A 12133-nucleotide genomic window follows, 5' to 3' on the forward strand; every position below is an offset into this window, starting at 1 on the left:
GCATCAGCCCAAGGTGGGGGGCCTGTAACCTTAGCCCCGACCACCAGGGCTGAAGCTGTCAGGCGTGGGCTCGGGTTTCAGCCCAGGTCCGAGCAAGCCTAATGCCTGCCCTGGTGACCCCATTAAAATGGGGTCGCAACCTACTTTGGGGTCCCGAACCACAGTTTAAGAACTGCTGTGTTAGAGAAAGCCAAAGGCAAAAGAAGCGTGCCTTACATTCAGAGCAAAAGGTGATGAGGTTTGTATTCATCCTTCATTTGTTGCCTGATTTTATGGGATATTAATAGATAATATGGGTTATAGGCTCGCCAATTAATCTGATCAGAAGATAATAAGGTTCTTGTCCCAGAATCAGGCTACACAGAATTTGCAGGGACCCTCAGGATGTATGACAATGAAACTCACACTGAGAACAAAATGCAGCCTTAAGCCTTTTATTGAGATAAATGGAATAGTACATAAGAACATAAGAATGGCCCTATTGGGTCAGACCAAAGGTCCATCTAGCCCAGTATCCTGTCTTCAGACAGTGGCCAGTGCCAGATGCCCCAGAGGGAATGAACAGAACTGGTAATCATCAAGTGATCCATCCCCCGTTGTTCATTCCCAGCTTCTGGCCAACAGAGACTAGGGACACCATTCCTGCCCATCCTGGCTAATAGCCATTGATGGACCTATCCTCCATGAATTTATCTAATTCTTTTTTGAACCCTGTTATGGTCTTGGCCTTCACAACATCCTCTGGCAAAGAGTTCCACAGGTTGACTGTGCATTGTGTGAATAAATACTTCATTTTATTTGTTTTAAACCTGCTGCTTATTAATTTCATTTGGTGACCCCTAGTTCTCGTCTTATGAGAAGTAGTAAACACTTCCTTATCTACTTTCTCTATACCAGTCATGATTTTATAGACCTCAATCATATCTCCCCTTAGCGGTCTCCTTTCCAAGCTGAAACGTCTCAGTCTTATTAATCTTTCCTCATACAGAAGCTGTTACATACCCCTAATAATTTTTGTTGCCCTTTTCTGAACCATTTCCAATTCCAATACATCTTTTTTTGAGATGGGATGACCACATCTGCACACAGTATTCAAGATGTGGGCATATCATGGATTTATACAGAGGCAACAGGATAATTTTCTGTCCTATTATCTGTCCCTTTCTTAATGATTCCCAGCACTCTGTTCGCTTTTTTGACTGCCACTGCACATTGAGTCAATGTTTTCAGAGAATCATCCACAATGACTCCAAGATCTCTCTCTTGAGTGGTAACAGCTAGACCCCAACATTTTATATGTATAGTTGGGATTATGCTTTCCAATGTGCATTACTTTGCATTTATCAACATTAGTAATTGAATAGCAATCAAATAATAATCAAATAACCAATTACAAAAGCAATACTAGCAGTACATGTGGTGTTATATACTATAAAGGTTTCTTGATTAAATATACTCACACCCTTCCTTGATAACCTAGTGACAAGAGACAAAAGACCAGCCTTGCCTCTGGCATGCCAACAGAGTTTCATGGTCCAGGTTCCTCAAGTCTTGAGTGGAAGGTGAAGAACTTAAGAACTAACAGGATGAACTACCAATAGCGAGCGGAACCTACCTAACATGGTGGGCTGCCCCTCTTATAAGGCCTGAGCCCTAAGTGCCCTCCTTCCATGTCCAAACTTAATTTCCTCATCTACAAAAATGTTAGGGTATCCTTACTCTATAGGCTGGCATGTCCGTGTGTATTAATGACATATCCGTAACTATTAGTGACCATTAGCTCACCCTCACCTCTGTTATTTCTGTTCTAACTGGTTGTTTCCATGTTCTTTGTGGTGTATGTGTTAAGTCTGAAAAAGGCCAAGAACTTGGGTGGCCTTACCTACCAACTAGCTCTAAACATGCCCATTTATCTAACATGCCCATTTATCTATGTTAAAGGTCACAAACATATATCCTGTATGCTTTAGCTCATCACCACCTACCTAGGGTAAAGGTCTCAAACATAAGTATGTTAACTTGCCTTAGCTTAACATACAGGATGTTGCCTGTAGGTTCCTTGCGTTACAGCCAACATACTTTAATACAAACTGCCAAAATACTCTAATACAAATCGATAAACCCATTATAACAACAAATAACAAACCTATAATATAACAAATGATTAACCTCATAAGAAAAGATATATAGGCAAGCAAGCTGGCTAGCCCTATAGGCTACACATTGCTGTGAGAGTTAGTTCCACAGTTGTGGGCTGGCATCTCTAGAACAGATGAGCTTTACAAGTATGTAGAAAGTTCCATTGTGCTAGAGCGAAGTTGTCAGCCATGGTCCTCATCCCTTACCTCTCCCCAGCCAATCTACTCCCACCTGTTTTCTAAATGAAACCCAGGACATGTTACAGTGAAGGGTGGAATGGGAGAAAACACTACGTATCCTTCTGACTCTTTTCTACTGTTTGTTCCCCAGTGTTATTTTCTCTTCCTGCATTTCCTAGCATGTGTCTGCAGGCCCTGCTCAGATGCTAGAGGGGTATGTGGCAAGCAAGAGGGAGTGTGGGTCAGTGGGCGAGGTGAGTGGAGTTGGAAATGTGAGAAATTAAGCATGTCTGTCGGAGAGAGAGGAAGAGAGTGGGATGGGGGAAGTGAAGCTATTGGTGGAGCCATGAAAGATGAGTGACCATGTTGGGGTTGAGGACGAACGGGTAAGTGCAGGAGGATGAGAGAGCAGCGAGGCACTAGTGATTCCCTACCCCCTCTGTCCGATGGAGCTTCTATGGCTCACTAGGACGGGGAGCCACTAAGCTGTGAGTGTATGAGCTGCTGGCTCCTCACGTGCCAGCCAGCAGACCTCAGGTTCTGTGGCGCCGAGTTGTGTGAAGGACCAGTAAGCCTTAGTGTGTGGAGGGGAGCTCATGCAGCACTTCTGCTATGGCTCAGAGCAGACTGACTTGCCTTCTGCAAGTGGTTTCTCCTTCTGCTCTCAGCCTCCAAACCCCCATGATAAAGTCACCCAGCCACTACAACTCATAACATCCAGCTCTCCATCTAGATTTCTGCTCACCCCTCCAACTCCATAACCTATCTCATGTCCCATCACAGGACTTTTTCCTCAAGACTCCATGTCCATACTAGTGTGTCTGGCTGTTGGCTTTCTTTTGTGAAACTCAACTCAGGAGTAACAACTACTAGCTGAATAATTTGTTATATTTAAAATTCTAGTGCCTCACTTATATCCAAGAGGTGGTGAGTAAAACTGTGAAACTTCAAGTATGATTATGATTATTTTATACCAGATGAACCCAATTAAATGTCACAGAACAGGGTTAAACTTCAAAATAGGAGGATTTTAAAATTTTCTTGTACAAAAGTTATTAAATATTTTACTAAAGGCCATCAAAAATGCAATTGTCCCACAATGAGTTATTGTTCCAAATGTTGAGCAACAAAATCATTAATTAAAGTGTGTAACAGAGGGAAGTTAGTCTTGTTTTAAGCTAAAATTTCAGCACAACCTTAACTATGCTGTTGCTACCAATGCCTCCATTATATATATTTATACATACACACACGGAGCCTAAAATGAGCATTTATAAATGTGCATGATACCACGGTGTTCAAAAGTATTTACTTTTTATTTTTTTTTAAAGAGTAATTAAGTTACTGACAAATACAAAAACAGCTGGAAAACTACACTACAAAATACATACGTAAAGGAATTGTGAAGATGCAGGGACAGCTTAAAATAAATTCTAAGTACGGAATATAAAGAGAAAATGCAAACCTCCAACCAAGCCACTGTCAAAAAACGGAATTATTTGACTTCAACACTAGTGTTCTCCTTCCATTGAGATCTTTTTTGGGGCCTAGGTTTACCAAGACAATTTCTTTCATTTATTATGCCCAGCCTTACAGCAATCTTTAAAAATACTGTGAATTGAAATATTGGGAGTGAAGCCTATCTTTAATATTTGGAATCGATAACTCTTTCCAATGCCTCATTATCAAAGATCTATAGTCAAACAAAACAACAAAACAGTGTCTTCAGATTAAGTCTACAGTTATTAGATAATGCTGCTGATTTAATAACAATATTTTAAGATAGATCTAGTTTAATTTTTGAAATTCTTAATGTATTTGATGTGTAACAAATATATGCACACATATACAGGTTCTATGCATATGAACTCCATGTGTATATCCGAGTATGCACATATTTAGATGGACAGTTGTGTATATAAATAGCCCGATTAATACACTGCCTTCATTCTCTAAGATGAACCAAAGGTGGCACCACAAATTCATTTTTCAGTGCTAACGAAATAATGCAGTAAGAGATGGTTGATTTTATTACAGTCAACAGGACAAATCTATTTATCTTGTGTAGTAGGAGGCACAGGTATAGATTCAGTTATCCTTTCAGTAAATCTAGTATTAGATACAATAAACTCCAGAAATGAAGTATATGCATTTTAAAAAAGTAAAAGTACCCTTCTGTTTTATTCTCTTACATCCAGGAGGCAAATACTGACAGCAAGTGCTAAACCTCCATCATAATATCTGATACCTGGGGACTAAACGGTGCTCAGATGCAGTCAGCTCTACACACTAGCCCCCTGGAGTGTGGCACTGTGACAACTGCAACACATGCACTTCTGAAGGCAACTTAAAAGGTTGGACTAGCTGGGCAAGGTAGTCCAGGCTCCTCCTCATGTCTGAAATCTGCTCTACTGGTAGAGAGACTGCCAGTGGTCACATTGCTTTCCCCAAGCAAGTATTTCTTAATTGTTCAGTGTGAATATCAGCTCTTACATTTAACACCCATCACGGTTAACTTTTCTTTCTAAACCATTTAAACTTTTTTCTAAGCCATTTGCCACTGATAACATGGATGCAATACAAAAATAATCTTCGTTTTCTTTTAGGATAACAAACTATAGTGAGAGGATCTTCTGTATGCTGACCTATGATTTGTAGATAAAATATTGTTATGGAAAAACATACACTTACCCAATAGATTGACTCCTTGACATACACTGCATAAAGAAATTAAGCAGCCTCATTTGGAACAGAACTCTCAAAACAATAAGAGCAATAACATCTAGCCCCAAGAATTCACAGTTAGGTGTAAAAGAAGACAGCAATTTGCTGGGTTAGCTTGTGACTATGCACATTGCTAATTACAGTAAAGTATCCAGAGGGTCAGATTTACTGGTTTATCAAAAGCTAATGAAAATGATGGAACAAAAGTTTGGGAGGCTTAAATTTCCCACTCTTTCCAAGACTTCTAAACTGCTGAGGCAGCCTTGGCAAGCACAAAAGTTACCAAGCTCACTCAATTTTTGGCACTGTTTGGCCAGACTTCATGTTTACCTGACATATGCTAAAATGGCGCCTGAACTTTGGCTCCTAGAAGTCCATATGTAGTAAAAAGTGCTAATACCCAGCAGGCTCCCCTTGAAGCGAATAGCCTTGAAAATCAGGACATAGATTTAGATGCCTAAATATGTATTTATGTGGCTAGTTTTAGATACTCATTTTTTAAAATCTTAGTCACAGTTTTGACATATGGATGCCTTGTACACAAAAGGGAATAAAACAGCTTACCTTGTGGAGTCTGAAGAGGGTTTCATTCGTCCCTGGCTACTCTCCTCCCAGACACTGTTTGCTAATTCGTTCCCAATGGATGACATCACCTTGATGAGTTCTATAGGCCAATCATCCAGGTCAAGTGACCGGACACGTGACAAGTGCGTGCCAAGGTTCCGGTGTATACCTGAGCATTCAATACACATGAGGGCTCCCAGATTCAGACTGGCCCAGTCAGGGTCTACAGGAAGACAGACACAAACAATCACTAAAAAAACCAAAAACAAAATTCCTTGTGACACATTCTAAACCTCTCTCAGAACTGAAGAGCTTATGGATAATGATTTTGGCTGGGGAAGCAAGAGGAGTAATATTCAGGTCTCCTGGTTTCACAGCACTGTTAGGAAGCCTGACAGGAAGTGGAGGCAAAAGTTTGGTTCCTAGGTCTAGCCCTCTCAATGTGCCATTCCTCCAACAGACCCTAAATGAGTTGACAAGAAATAGTGGTTGTCTCAAAGGAAGGCACATGCAACACCCCAACAGACTAAGGGAACCTGTGATTCTAAAGAGAAAAGAAGCAACAGGGAAGATAAAAAGAGGGTAGCAGGTAGCTCAGATGAAGTGGTAGAAAGCCCCTCCTTGGGAACTGGAACCACTTGTAGCCAATTACTACAAAAGAAAAAGTTCTTTGATACAATGTTGTTGTTGCTAACTATATCAACTCCCTTAATAACCATCTATTTCATCAACTACTTATGACTTTTACATCTAACATGCTGAGGGGTATGTGTTCATCTCTAAGATCAGGGAGATAAGTACGAAGATGAAAGTGTGCAATTTTTTTTTAGTGTACTAGCAAGAACAATTCTACAGGAAAAAAAATTCTCTCTCAAAAGACAAGGCTATGACAAACCTGGCAAAAGCCAAGAAATTCAAAGTCATTTCCCAAGATATTTCATTTTTTATAACCATGCTATGTTATTTAAATATAAGTTTGTCCGAACCTCTCTTGAACAAACATTAATTTTAACACATGCAATGAAACACTTCCAAGGGAGGATTTTTGGAGGTACTTTTCTTGATGTCAGATCTTGTCTACCTTTCTTTTCCTGGGAGACACTATGGAGATTGGAAGAGCTAGTATGATATCACAATATCAAGCAGAAAAAACCTGGTTCAAAGGGCAGGAGATTTTTATTCACACTGTGTACATTTTAACACTGGTCAGAAAATGGGTTTCCCCCACTGATGTAGGAAATTTCAATAAGAATGATTTTTTCCTGAATTTTCTGCAACAGAAACTGAAAATTTTTCTGCAACTGAAAGCTGCCAAAAACTGAAAATATTTTCTGGTTTTCAGACAAAAAATTTGGGTTTTGGACAAAAATTCAAATATTTTCAAGGAAGGCAGACACTTTCTATAAATTTTTTTGTTTAATTGAAAACTCAATTTTCCCTCCAAAAAAGTTGATGGAAATGTTTTGAACAGCCCTAATAAAGAATTAAAAAAAAAACTTAGTTCAAACAGAAGAACAGAATTATTTGTTAAAGTTTCGTTGTCACTCCTAGTCCTTTGATTAAGTGTTGAGAAAGCGCAGTACAAATCTTAGATTTCCAGTGAGTCCTGTGAAAACAAGGAAGACAAGACTTGCTATTCCTTTCATGCATTCTTTGTACATCATGCAGGATCTACAAAAGGCACAAATTATTTCCCCTCCCTCACCCTCAAGTCATCTTTAAGAGATAATTTTCATGTCTCAAACAGTACATTGGGGGGCTTGTGTAGTATTGAAAGTTAGCTGAAAAGATTTTAAAAAAGTAATTGTTTAAGGTCTAAATTAGTAAGAGAATGTGTGTTAGATTACAATTTACAAACGATTGCAACTTGGAATAAAATCTCTTTCACTGACCGGCCAAAGCCCGAGTTCAGGGTTCTGTGTTTCTCCGACAACACTGATGATATTGCTAACACCCAAAGGGGAAACTGCAGTTCCACACTCTATTTTAGGTCTTGTGATACTCAGAAGTGAGGATATATAAAGTTTCTTTTCTGACTACATGAGCAAGCAGGGTGGGAATGTGGATCTATATAGGCAATTATCTCAAAGAACCAAAGTTCTTCAGACGTGTCTGCACTGAAAGATGATCAAGTAGTAATAACTTATAAAGGAGGAGGTTCTGAGGAGTATTTGCTAAATAAAAATGGCAAGACAGCTCTTCTGTACTGGGCATCATATCAAATAACCAGATTAAGTGAACAGTGGTGCAAAAAACCTCAACAGAACTGCAAATATCAGCATTTCTGTGACAGTCATCCCTCAAGTATGTGGTAAAATTTGCTTGAGATCTAACAGAATATGGCTCAGCATCCTCAAGTTTTGGAGTTAAGGCCATAACATTTAATACACAGTCTCACCCATTTAAAGACTCTGAGTACAGGTGGACTTCCCTTAGATCTATCCTCACAAGCCACAGACTCTATCAAAGATGGGCAAATATGTTTGTTCTACAAATGCACTCTCATCATCCACACTATATAATCTGGCCTCCCGGGGTAGTATGTCAGATTTATGAAAAACTATTAGCATGTTTATAGCGTGTTGTAAATGAACATATGAAACCATCATAGGCCTTGATTCAGCAAAACACTTAAGCATGTGCTTAACCCTCAATGAAATACACCTCTACCTCAATATAACGCGACCCGATATAACACGAATTCGGATAGAACGCGGTAAAGCAGCGCTCCAGGGGGGCGGGGCTGCGCACTCCGGCAGATCAAAGCAAGTTCAATATAACGTAGTTTCACCTATAATACAGTAAGACTTTTTGGCTCCCAAGGACAGCGTTATATCGAGGTACAGGTGTAAATGGGATTTACGCACATATATAAGTGCTTTGCTGAATCAGGACGTTGGTGAAGAATTTACAGTATTTTCTTATGAAACACTGAGATACAGTCCTCAGGTCTTGTATCTCTCAGGCCTTGGCTACACGGGCGCTGTACAGCGCGGCAACTTGCTGCGCTCAGGGGTGTGAAAACGTCCCCCTCCCCCCCCTGAGCGCAGCAAGTGCAGCACTGTAAAGTGCCCGTGTAATCAGCGCTGCACGCTCGCTCACAGCGCTGCAAGCTATTCCCCTCAGAGAGGTGGAGTTCTCGCAGCGCTGGCGGTGTGACTACACTCGTGCTTCACAGCGCTGCCGCGGCAGCGCTGTTAATCCCCAATTGTAGCCAAGGCCTCAGACTCTTCTTTGCAGAAGCGATTGCCACTCAAAATGTCTCCAGGCTCCGGTGGAAAGGAGAACATTCTGCAAGAAACTCAAAAGGTGGCTTCAGCAGATTTATTTGCCCCAAAATTAAGACTAGAGCTAGCTCAAAACGAGCTAGCTCACAGTTAAGGAAATATTTAGCTTAGTCTTCTCAGAGATCTTTTAATAATTGCACGTGCCAAGACTAAAGGTCTCTGTGTTGGATCCCCGATGGCAGGATGACAGGAGACCTAGACTGTCTTGGAGCATTGTTAAATTCACCTTCCCTATCCTTTGCTGAAGAAATATTTATCTACTTCCATGGACAATGGTAGTAACATCAAAGTAGAGTACCAAACTCTAATACAATCAAGAAGTCACTAGAAATCTTTTCAGGATGGAATCTCGAGTTTCAATAGCTAGAAAATATGGTCATGAATGAAGATTACAGATCTTAAGTGAGTAGATAAGGACAGACTTAAGAATGAGGTCCTGGGAAATGACCCCAAGAAAACCCAGGCTGTTGACCTCAGTTCCAACAAGAAAACAAAGAAAGGGACGGGACTGAATTAAATAATCAATTCAGTCCCCAAAACAAAGTTTTGCAAGCTTGGAACAAATGGTCTGATTTTTTTGATTCTATGAAAAAAAAGCAATAGTGTTGTTGATGACCTTTGTTTCAGTGTACTCTTCTGAACAATTGTTCTCAAATGAATTTAAAGGCAGACATCAGGAACTGATGGGTGAATGATATGGAGTTCATCATGTGTGATGCTCTAAAATACAAATAAGAGCACAGAAAAGCTCTCTTCTGAAATTTAACATCGCAGAAGTGCCACTGACCTCTGCACTTCCAGCATGCCACATGAAAGTGAGTATTTCCCTTGTAATTTTATGTCATGTGTTGCAAAAAAGGTTCACCACTGATATAGGGTGAAAAAACATACCTATCAAGTAGAGCTTGATAACGGACAATACACATGCTGTCTTTTTCAGAAGGTGCAAATCAAAAGGACTTTTTGGACCAACCTGCTTCACTCCCTGTTGATACCGCCTATAATCCTAATATTGTAAAAATACTCAAAACCATTTGTATGGACATGATTGGTTCTCTCCTCCTTTTTGGATACAGCAAGACAATGCTAGAATGAGCCAAAGGTCTTGAACTGTTCAAGCAGAGCTATATTTATTGGATGAGCCATTCTTCCCTTTTGTTTTTTCTCCAGCATGTCAAACAGCAAATGTGACCTCTGTAGAACTATTGGTATTTCCAGATTAAAAGCTTCAGCACATGTATAAGAAAACTTGTTCTGAAAACTTTTGAAATCCACAAGAGATAATGGTGATACAAATACTTTTGCATCAAGATGAAGGAGATGCTCAGAGTCATTATCCCTGCCAAGAAGTTCCTCCTTCTCTTCACCTGGAAGAGAACCACAATCAGATTGGTAATAATCTAAAAAAAGGGCATATACACCTCTACCCCAATATAACACGACCCTATATAACAAATTCTGATATAACGCGGTAAAGCAGTGCTCCGGGGGGGGAAGGGGAGATGCACACTCCGGTGGATCAAAACAAGTTCAATATAACGCGGTTTCACCTATAATGCGGTAAGATTTTTTGGCTCCCGAGGACAGCGTTATATTGAGGTAGAGGTGTAGTACCAAGATATTAACTGTCCCAGCTCCTTTGGATTAGATGATTTGCCCTGTGCTGAACTGCTGCCACATCCATTCTTCTTTTTTTTCATTATGATCTTGGAGACTCTAAGCTCACTGGACCCATGACTCTCAGGAGCTTCTTTGAAGGCGTTGGACCTGACTCAGATCTACCCTTGGATCTCTCCCCTTTGGCCTCTTCATGGAAAGAGCCAAAGCACTTTGAGGCACAGACTCAGCTGGGTTTTCCTCAGCAACACCACTTGTCTTATGTGGCTCCTCGAGAAGGAAGTCAAAGCAGGGATTCCAATTCCTTTCATAGCCTCTGGGATAAGGCAGCACAAGCTGTGCACTGCCACAACAGCGTCCTTCTGAGACACAGCAAGTACTGTGGTCTGGCAATGACATCTGAGTCATGCAAAAGGTACAGTGTTCTGCCCTGGACACCTATTTTATCACTCTGTGCTGACATGGGAACAGAACAGAAGGGCACTGATAAAACCTAAGTCCAAGGCTTGTAAAGAGCCAGGCTGCTGGAACCCGGCAATGGTTATTCCTAACCAATAAAACACAAAAGTAGTAACACCAATAGAACCTAAATCACTAAAACCAACTGCTAACAAGGTAACTGATGAGAACATTGGAAAAACAGGATGAATGAGGATTCTGATCATGAAGCTGCTGGTGGAAGTTGAAAGGAATTGAAGGCTGGTTGGGGGATGCAATCTCTTATGTATCCCATTGCTTCTGAATATTTGGATTGCTGAGGGTGTAGACTTGGCCCATAATGGTCATTGGTTTCCAAAGTGTTCTGAGGCTTGAAGAAAGAGAATTTGGCAGGCCCAGGAAGGCAAAATGCTGTTTAAAGATGCTCTCTCAGAATGCATGTTTAAAGAATTCCTTTTCAAAATAAAAGCTTCACATTTAATGGTGACCTGGAAATGGAGACTTTTAACCACTTGCCCCTCCCACAGAACTTCTGAGCTAAGTCTCTGAGTACGCTAATAACTGACTGCTTGAACCTTAGCAGCAAGGTCTATGAGGTAGACCTGTGAAGGTATCATATACCCTCGTCTAGCCTGTTCTGGGCAACTGGAGTGAGGTTTTAGTGAAATCCTATAAAAGTAAAAAGCAGGAAAACAGAATTTCACAAGGTAGTTTACTGACACACACTAGTATTTTGAATGAACAAAATACATATTTAGGCAGTTTCTCAGCACTCGTATAGAAATGAGCCATTTTTGCATGTATATTTTATATATTTTACTTGAGCTCTATCAGTCGCTGAGTAAATCTCAATGTTGATAACCATAGTGACAGGAAAGATGCTTTAATAAACAATTGTTTTAGTCTGTCTATGATAGAACTAAAGCAACAAACCCATTAGTTTATCATATATATTCTTCTTTTTTGGATTACTGGCTTATAGAATGTAAAGTCCCTGTAAAAAGTATCTGTAAAATTTACACCAAAGATCTATGCAGAGCAGGTTAATGCGCTGCCTTGATGGTATCTAAATTAGGGCCCAGAGCTCTAGTACTCAGTGTCCAAGCCAAGTAGGCCAACACTACAGAACCAGCATGCTCAGCTCCCGGCATTACTCTTGACCCACTTTCAACAACCTATGAATAT

General features: G+C 40.4%; 1 protein-coding gene across 5 annotated transcripts in view; it reads right to left on the bottom strand.

Moving 5' to 3' along the window:
- Positions 1-12133, bottom strand: part of AGAP1 (ArfGAP with GTPase domain, ankyrin repeat and PH domain 1) — a 661893-nt gene that overhangs the window by 56054 nt on the left and 593706 nt on the right. For all 5 annotated transcript variants that reach the window (XM_054043263.1, XM_054043261.1, XM_054043262.1 and 2 more), the window contains one exon: positions 5607-5829. In XM_054043263.1, coding sequence (XP_053899238.1) covers positions 5607-5829 — 223 coding nt within the window. The remainder of the gene's footprint in view (positions 1-5606; positions 5830-12133) is intronic.

This window comes from Malaclemys terrapin, chromosome 11 (assembly GCF_027887155.1).
Source record: "Malaclemys terrapin pileata isolate rMalTer1 chromosome 11, rMalTer1.hap1, whole genome shotgun sequence".
Classification (NCBI taxonomy): domain Eukaryota; kingdom Metazoa; phylum Chordata; order Testudines; family Emydidae; genus Malaclemys; species Malaclemys terrapin.